Genomic DNA, 10,000 nt, shown 5'->3' with positions numbered 1-10,000 from the left:
ATTGGTTGTCCAAAGTTCTGCCCAGGCTACAGGCAGCGATACCAGGGAGTTCTCAAACTACACATTTTAAGGCATTTAGCTTAGACACTTTTATCCAAAGCAACTTACAATTATGACTGCGTAACTGAGCATTAAGGGTCTTGCTCAGAGGTGCAACATTGGAAACCTAGCAGTGGTGGGATTTGAACCAGCACCCTTTGGACTATTAGCCAAGTACCTTCAACACTGAGCTACCGCTTCACCTTATGTACAGCTGAAACTATAGGCAATATGCACACGCCAAACTACATAATACACACAAAATACACACAACCCAAACTACACAACATTACACACAGCCCAAACTACACATTACACACAACCCAAACTACACACAATATTACACACAACCCAAAATATACATTACACACAGCCCAAATGACACATTACACACAACCCAAACTACACAACACTACACACAACGCAAACCACACAATATTACACATGACCCAAACTACACACAACACTACACACAACGCAAACCACACAATATTACACATGACCCAAACTACACACAATATTACACACAACCCAAACTATACATTACACACAGCCCAAACTACACATTACACACAACCCAAACTACACACAATATTACACACAACCCAAAATATACATTACACACAGCCCAAATGACACATTACACACAACCCAAACTACACAACACTACACACAACGCAAACCACACAATATTACACATGACCCAAACTACACACAATATTACACACAACCCAAACTATACATTACACACAGCCCAAACGACACGTTACACACAACCCAAACTACACAACATTACACACAACCCAAACTACACATTACACACAACCCAAACTACACACCACTACACACAACCCAAACTACACACCACTACACAAAACCCAAACTACACAACATTACACACAGCCAAAACTACGCAACATTACAGACAACACAAACTACACAACCCAAACTACACAAAATTACACACAGCCCAAACTACACACCCATAACCCAGGGTTACGCAGACAATGGTGTTTACAGAGTGCTGAGTCACTGAAGGATGAAACCAGATTTGTTTTAAAGTCAGTCCCAGCCTGACCTCGCTGGGAAGGTCATCATTTATTATTAGTGACCTTTCACATACCCAGTGATGCACACAGCACACACACAACCAGAAACCAGCACCCCCTGGGGGACTGAGAAGTGCAGGACAAGACCCAGGACACACTCACCACACACACTCACCCAACCACCACAACCACCACACACACTCACCACACACACTCACCACACTGCTCAGTGTGCTGTCCTATTTGTCCTTTGTCAGATTACGCGCACGCATCCCATCAGCCATTTCCCACAGTTCTTTCGGATTAAGTACTTAAATAATAATTAAATAATTAGATAATAATCTCATGGTGTGATGAGGGTACATTGTGGCTCCACCTCTTACCCTATCAGGTCTAAGCTTAGCAGGCCTCACACTTTGACCCTCGTCCCCAGCCAACCGTCAGCTGGGGTATCTCCATGGTGACGTGATGACTGACAGATGATGTTATCACTTTTCTTTCACTGCACATATTTCAGCCAACAAGCCTGAGGGGTAACAGTGACAGAGGGGTAACAGAGGGGTAACAGAGTGGATCTCCTATTCCAGAGACAGCTGAGGAAGTGAATGTTTAGTACTGTGACCTGATTGGCTCTCTCTCTGGCTCGCTCTCTCTCTCTCTCTCTCTCTCTCTCTCTCTCTTTCTCTGTTTCTCGAATGCCTTTTTGAAGGTTATTGATATTAAGGAGAAACTGAAGAAGGCCAAGCGGTTCTGGTCTGCACTGCCAGAGGACATGTGCACCCAGGAGAGAGTGAGCACACCCCCGGAGAGTGAGCAGTGCTGGAACAGTCACACCAAAGGAAGGCAAGACTCACACACACACACACACACAAACACACATGCCAGTTAACGTAAGATCTCCTCAAAGCACTAAAACAAAAAGATCAGACCTTCGTCCACAAGGCTAAGGCCAGGGTTGCCAGGTATGCAGCAATAAATGGTGACGCCCTGTTTAGGGCGTCTTGGTTTGCCTGGCGGGTTTAGTGTGACAGCGGGGGATGGGAAGTAGAGCTCACCCCCTTTCCCATTGCCATGCACCTGATTGGCTGAGGGGAATGGTATAAGGTTAGGGTGCATTTCTAGGGTATAGGGTTAGGGTGCATTTCTAGGGTATAAGGTTAGGGTGCATTTCTAGGGTATAGGGTTAGGGTGCATTTCTAGGGTATAAGGTTAGGGTGCATTTCTAGGGTATAGGGTTAGGGTGCATTTCTAGGGTATAAGGTTAGGGTGCATTTCTAGGGTATAAGGGATAAGGGTGCATTTCTAGGGTATAAGGTTAGGGTGCATTTCTAGGGTATAGGGGATAAGGGTGCATTTCTAGGGTATAGGGTTAGGGTACATTTCTAGGGTATAGGGGATAAGGGCTCATTTCTACGGTGTAGGGGATAAGGGTACATTTCTAGGGTATAGGGTTAGGGTGCATTTCTAGGGTATAGGCTTAGGGCTCATTTCTAGGATATAAGGTTAGGGTGCATTTCTAGGGTGTAGGGGATAAGGGTGCATTTCTAGGGTATAGGGTTAGGGTACATTTCTAGGGTATAGGGGATAAGGGCTCATTTCTACGGTGTAGGGGATAAGGGTACATTTCTAGGGTATAAGGTTAGGGTGCATTTCTAGGGTATAGGGTTAGGGTGCATTTCTAGGGTATAAGGTTAGGGTGCATTTCTAGGGTATAGGGTTAGGGTGCATTTCTAGGGTATAGGGTTAGGGTGCATTTCTAGGGTATAGGGTTAGGGTGCATTTCTAGGATATAGGGTTAGGGTGCATTTCTAGGGTATAGGGGATAAGGGTGCATTTCTAGGGTATAAGGTTAGGGTGCATTTCTAGGGTATAGGGTTAGGGTGCATTTCTAGGGTATAAGGTTAGGGTGCATTTCTAGGGTATAGGGTTAGGGTCCATTTCTAGGGTATAGGGGATAAGGGTGCATTTCTAGGGTATAAGGTTAGGGTGCATTTCTAGGGTATAGGGGATAAGGGTACATTTCTAGGATATAAGGTTAGGGTGCATTTCTAGGGTCTAGGGGATAAGGGTGCATTTCTAGGATATAAGGTTAGGGTGCATTTCTAGGGTATAAGGTTAGGGTGCATTTCTAGGATATAAGGTTAGGGTGCATTTCTAGGGTATAAGGGATAAGGGTGCATTTCTAGGGTATAAGGTTAGGGTGCATTTCTAGGGTATAAGGTTAGGGTGCATTTCTAGGATATAAGGTTAGGGTGCATTTCTAGGGTATAAGGGATAAGGGTGCATTTCTAGGGTATAGGGGATAAGGGTACATTTCTAGGGTATAAGGTTAGGGTGCATTTCTAGGATATAAGGTTAGGGTGCATTTCTAGGGTGTAGGGGATAAGGGTGCATTTCTAGGGTATAGGGTTAGGGTACATTTCTAGGGTATAGGGGATAAGGGCTCATTTCTACGGTGTAGGGGATAAGGGTACATTTCTAGGGTATAGGGTTAGGGTGCATTTCTAGGGTATAGGCTTAGGGCTCATTTCTAGGGTATAAGGTTAGGGTGCATTTCTAGGGTATAGGGTTAGGGTGCATTTCTAGGGTATAGGGGATAAGGGTGCATTTCTAGGGTATAGGGGATAAGGGTACATTTCTAGGGTATAGGGGATAAGGGTACATTTCTAGGGTATAGGGGATAAGGGCTCATTTCTACGGTGTAGGGGATAAGGGTACATTTCTAGGGTATAGGGGATAAGGGTACATTTCTAGGGTATAGGGGATAAGGGTACATTTCTAGGGTATAGGCTTAGGGCTCATTTCTAGGGTATAAGGGATAAGGGTGCATTTCTAGGGTATAGGGGATAAGGGTACATTTCTAGGGTATAGGGGATAAGGGTACATTTCTAGGGTATAGGGGATAAGGGTACATTTCTAGGGTATAGGCTTAGGGCTCATTTCTAGGGTATAGGGGATAAGGGTACATTTCTAGGGTATAGGGGATAAGGGTACATTTCTAGGGTATAGGGGATAAGGGTACATTTCTAGGGTATAGGGGATAAGGGCTCATTTCTACGGTGTAGGGGATAAGGGTACATTTCTAGGGTATAGGGGATAAGGGTGCATTTCTAGGGTATAGGGGATAAGGGCTCATTTCTACGGTGTAGGGGATAAGGGTACATTTCTAGGGTATAGGGGATAAGGGTGCATTTCTAGGGTATAGGGGATAAGGGTACATTTCTAGGGTATAGGGGATAAGGGTACATTTCTAGGGTATAGGGGATAAGGGTACATTTCTAGGGTATAGGGGATAAGGGTACATTTCTAGGGTATAGGGGATAAGGGTACATTTCTAGGGTATAGGGGATAAGGGTACATTTCTACGGTGTAGGGGATAAGGGTACATTTCTAGGGTATAGGGGATAAGGGCTCATTTCTAGGGTGTAGGGGATAAGGGTACATTTCTAGGGTATAGGGGATAAGGGTGCATTTCTAGGGTATAGGGGATAAGGGTACATTTCTAGGGTATAGGGGATAAGGGTACATTTCTAGGGTATAGGGGATAAGGGTACATTTCTAGGGTATAGGGGATAAGGGTACATTTCTACGGTGTAGGGGATAAGGGTACATTTCTAGGGTATAGGGGATAAGGGTGCATTTCTAGGGTATAGGGGATAAGGGTACATTTCTAGGGTATAGGGGATAAGGGTACATTTCTACGGTGTAGGGGATAAGGGTACATTTCTAGGGTATAGGGGATAAGGGTGCATTTCTAGGGTATAGGGGATAAGGGTACATTTCTAGGGTATAGGGTTAGGGTGCATTTCTAGGGTATAGGGGATAAGGGTACATTTCTACGGTGTAGGGGATAAGGGTGCATTTCTAGGGTATAGGGGATAAGGGCTCATTTCTACGGTGTAGGGGATAAGGGTACATTTCTAGGGTATAGGGGATAAGGGTGCATTTCTAGGGTATAGGGGATAAGGGTACATTTCTACGGTGTAGGGGATAAGGGTACATTTCTAGGGTATAGGGGATAAGGGTGCATTTCTAGGGTATAGGGGATAAGGACTCATTTCTAGGGTGTAGGGGATAAGGGTTCATTTTACATTTATGGCATTTAGCAGACGCTCTTATCCAGAGCGAATTTCTAAGGTGTAGGGGATAAGGGTACATTTCTAGGGTATAAGGGATAAGGGTGCATTTCTAGGGTATAGGGGATAAGGGTACATTTCTAGGGTATAGGGGATAAGGGTACATTTCTAGGGTATAGGGGATAAGGGTACATTTCTAGGGTATAGGCTTAGGGCTCATTTCTAGGGTATAGGGGATAAGGGTACATTTCTAGGGTATAGGGGATAAGGGTACATTTCTAGGGTATAGGGGATAAGGGTACATTTCTAGGGTATAGGGGATAAGGGCTCATTTCTACGGTGTAGGGGATAAGGGTACATTTCTAGGGTATAGGGGATAAGGGTGCATTTCTAGGGTATAGGGGATAAGGGCTCATTTCTACGGTGTAGGGGATAAGGGTACATTTCTAGGGTATAGGGGATAAGGGTGCATTTCTAGGGTATAGGGGATAAGGGTACATTTCTAGGGTATAGGGGATAAGGGTACATTTCTAGGGTATAGGGGATAAGGGTACATTTCTAGGGTATAGGGGATAAGGGTACATTTCTAGGGTATAGGGGATAAGGGTACATTTCTAGGGTATAGGGGATAAGGGTACATTTCTACGGTGTAGGGGATAAGGGTACATTTCTAGGGTATAGGGGATAAGGGCTCATTTCTAGGGTGTAGGGGATAAGGGTACATTTCTAGGGTATAGGGGATAAGGGTGCATTTCTAGGGTATAGGGGATAAGGGTACATTTCTAGGGTATAGGGGATAAGGGTACATTTCTAGGGTATAGGGGATAAGGGTACATTTCTAGGGTATAGGGGATAAGGGTACATTTCTACGGTGTAGGGGATAAGGGTACATTTCTAGGGTATAGGGGATAAGGGTGCATTTCTAGGGTATAGGGGATAAGGGTACATTTCTAGGGTATAGGGGATAAGGGTACATTTCTACGGTGTAGGGGATAAGGGTACATTTCTAGGGTATAGGGGATAAGGGTGCATTTCTAGGGTATAGGGGATAAGGGTACATTTCTAGGGTATAGGGTTAGGGTGCATTTCTAGGGTATAGGGGATAAGGGTACATTTCTACGGTGTAGGGGATAAGGGTGCATTTCTAGGGTATAGGGGATAAGGGCTCATTTCTACGGTGTAGGGGATAAGGGTACATTTCTAGGGTATAGGGGATAAGGGTGCATTTCTAGGGTATAGGGGATAAGGGTACATTTCTACGGTGTAGGGGATAAGGGTACATTTCTAGGGTATAGGGGATAAGGGTGCATTTCTAGGGTATAGGGGATAAGGGCTCATTTCTAGGGTGTAGGGGATAAGGGTTCATTTTACATTTATGGCATTTAGCAGACGCTCTTATCCAGAGCGAATTTCTAAGGTGTAGGGGATAAGGGTACATTTCTAGGGTATAGGGGATAAGGGTACATTTCTAGGGTATAGGGGATAAGGGTACATTTCTAGGGTATAGGGGATAAGGGTACATTTCTACGGTGTAGGGGATAAGGGTACATTTCTAGGGTATAGGGGATAAGGGCTCATTTCTAGGGTGTAGGGGATAAGGGTACATTTCTAGGGTATAGGGGATAAGGGTGCATTTCTAGGGTATAGGGGATAAGGGTACATTTCTAGGGTATAGGGGATAAGGGTACATTTCTAGGGTATAGGGGATAAGGGTACATTTCTAGGGTATAGGGGATAAGGGTACATTTCTACGGTGTAGGGGATAAGGGTACATTTCTAGGGTATAGGGGATAAGGGTGCATTTCTAGGGTATAGGGGATAAGGGTACATTTCTAGGGTATAGGGGATAAGGGTACATTTCTACGGTGTAGGGGATAAGGGTACATTTCTAGGGTATAGGGGATAAGGGTGCATTTCTAGGGTATAGGGGATAAGGGTACATTTCTAGGGTATAGGGTTAGGGTGCATTTCTAGGGTATAGGGGATAAGGGTACATTTCTACGGTGTAGGGGATAAGGGTGCATTTCTAGGGTATAGGGGATAAGGGCTCATTTCTACGGTGTAGGGGATAAGGGTACATTTCTAGGGTATAGGGGATAAGGGTGCATTTCTAGGGTATAGGGGATAAGGGTACATTTCTACGGTGTAGGGGATAAGGGTACATTTCTAGGGTATAGGGGATAAGGGTGCATTTCTAGGGTATAGGGGATAAGGGCTCATTTCTAGGGTGTAGGGGATAAGGGTTCATTTTACATTTATGGCATTTAGCAGACGCTCTTATCCAGAGCGAATTTCTAAGGTGTAGGGGATAAGGGTACATTTCTAGGGTATAAGGGATAAGGGTGCATTTCTAGGGTATAGGGGATAAGGGTACATTTCTAGGGTATAGGGGATAAGGGTACATTTCTAGGGTATAGGCTTAGGGCTCATTTCTAGGGTATAGGGGATAAGGGTACATTTCTAGGGTATAGGGGATAAGGGTACATTTCTAGGGTATAGGGGATAAGGGTACATTTCTAGGGTATAGGGGATAAGGGCTCATTTCTACGGTGTAGGGGATAAGGGTACATTTCTAGGGTATAGGGGATAAGGGTGCATTTCTAGGGTATAGGGGATAAGGGCTCATTTCTACGGTGTAGGGGATAAGGGTACATTTCTAGGGTATAGGGGATAAGGGTGCATTTCTAGGGTATAGGGGATAAGGGTACATTTCTAGGGTATAGGGGATAAGGGTACATTTCTAGGGTATAGGGGATAAGGGTACATTTCTAGGGTATAGGGGATAAGGGTACATTTCTAGGGTATAGGGGATAAGGGTACATTTCTAGGGTATAGGGGATAAGGGTACATTTCTACGGTGTAGGGGATAAGGGTACATTTCTAGGGTATAGGGGATAAGGGCTCATTTCTAGGGTGTAGGGGATAAGGGTACATTTCTAGGGTATAGGGGATAAGGGTGCATTTCTAGGGTATAGGGGATAAGGGTACATTTCTAGGGTATAGGGGATAAGGGTACATTTCTAGGGTATAGGGGATAAGGGTACATTTCTAGGGTATAGGGGATAAGGGTACATTTCTACGGTGTAGGGGATAAGGGTACATTTCTAGGGTATAGGGGATAAGGGTGCATTTCTAGGGTATAGGGGATAAGGGTACATTTCTAGGGTATAGGGGATAAGGGTACATTTCTACGGTGTAGGGGATAAGGGTACATTTCTAGGGTATAGGGGATAAGGGTGCATTTCTAGGGTATAGGGGATAAGGGTACATTTCTAGGGTATAGGGTTAGGGTGCATTTCTAGGGTATAGGGGATAAGGGTACATTTCTACGGTGTAGGGGATAAGGGTGCATTTCTAGGGTATAGGGGATAAGGGCTCATTTCTACGGTGTAGGGGATAAGGGTACATTTCTAGGGTATAGGGGATAAGGGTGCATTTCTAGGGTATAGGGGATAAGGGTACATTTCTACGGTGTAGGGGATAAGGGTACATTTCTAGGGTATAGGGGATAAGGGTGCATTTCTAGGGTATAGGGGATAAGGGCTCATTTCTAGGGTGTAGGGGATAAGGGTTCATTTTACATTTATGGCATTTAGCAGACGCTCTTATCCAGAGCGAATTTCTAAGGTGTAGGGGATAAGGGTACATTTCCATTCCGAATGGAATCAGGTCACTTTGTTAGTTTCAGAAATTGAAAATGGGTCCCAGAAGTATGCAGACAGTTTGAAAGTAGAGACAGAGATATATATATATATATATATATATATATATATATATATATATATATATATATATATATATATATATATATATATATATATGTATGTATATATATATATATATATATATATGTATATATATATATATGTATATATATATATATATATATATATATATATATATATATATATATATATATATATATATGTATATATATATATATATATATATATATGAGTGTTTGGTGGAGAGTGTGTTGTAATGCTTGTGAGTTTTTGAGTCCTATTTAAGTTAAACTCCAACCCAGATTAGCGGAGAGTTTTGGGGCTGGCAGAGAGAAGCCTGTGAAGCACGTGGAGGAGGTGCGAGCCAGACTCACTCAGTTCAGTAGTAAACTTGCTGGTTTATTCACTACATGATATAGGCTCACTCCTGGAGTATTGTAGACAGCTCATACATGAGTTGTAAAAACATCCAAAGCTCGTAACGCGTTACTAGAGAAGTTAAAGACAATGAAGAGGTGGGTCCAGTAATGTCCATCATGTACAGAACAAACCAAAACCTCCACTTTGCGTAAACATAACAGTACACAAATGACTGACCATTACAGTGTGTGGTGGTGAATAGGAGTGCGGAAGTTGGAAAAGACTGATATGTATGATAAACAGAAAACTGGAGGTTCTCTGTCTCTCCCTCTCTCTCTCTCTCTCTCTCTCCCTCTCTCCCTCTCTCTCTCTCTCTCTCTCTCTCTCTCTCTCTCTCTCTCTCTCTATCTGCTGACCCCCTCCTTTCGACTAATGCCTGTCAGCCTGGTCTGCCCCCCCGCGCGCGAGCGTGCTCCCTCCACACCTGCGAGCGTGCCCGTCACCAGATGGTGCGGTGGAAGACCATCTCCCACCCTTGGAGAGGCCTCACAGCCAACGCTGGCCGCGTGCCAAATGCGCCCAAGCCGTCCATTCTGAAAGTGTGAAGTGTTCACAGCCTGGTCGAGCTCATGGGCTCCCGCACACGTGTGTGTGTGTGTGTGTGTGTGTGTGTGTGTGTGTGTGTGTGTGTGTGTGTGTGTGTGTGTGTGTGTGGGGCAGAGAGACTTGGAGCAGAAGGAATGTAGGTCAC

General features: G+C 44.2%; 1 protein-coding gene across 4 annotated transcripts in view; it reads left to right on the top strand.

Annotated features, from left to right (window-relative positions):
* Window positions 1–10,000, top strand: part of gpc6a (glypican 6a) — a 137,644-nt gene that overhangs the window by 123,214 nt on the left and 4,430 nt on the right. For all 4 annotated transcript variants that reach the window (XM_081701142.1, XM_081701141.1, XM_035534931.2 and 1 more), the window contains one exon: window positions 1,798–1,931. In XM_081701142.1, coding sequence (XP_081557268.1) covers window positions 1,798–1,931 — 134 coding nt within the window. The remainder of the gene's footprint in view (window positions 1–1,797; window positions 1,932–10,000) is intronic.

Source organism: Electrophorus electricus, chromosome 18 (assembly GCF_041902795.1).
Source record: "Electrophorus electricus isolate QZ-2024a chromosome 18, ASM4190279v1, whole genome shotgun sequence".
Classification (NCBI taxonomy): domain Eukaryota; kingdom Metazoa; phylum Chordata; class Actinopteri; order Gymnotiformes; family Gymnotidae; genus Electrophorus; species Electrophorus electricus.
The sequence above is the reverse complement of the archived record's forward strand: the minus strand, read 5'-3'. Positions and strand labels throughout refer to the sequence as shown.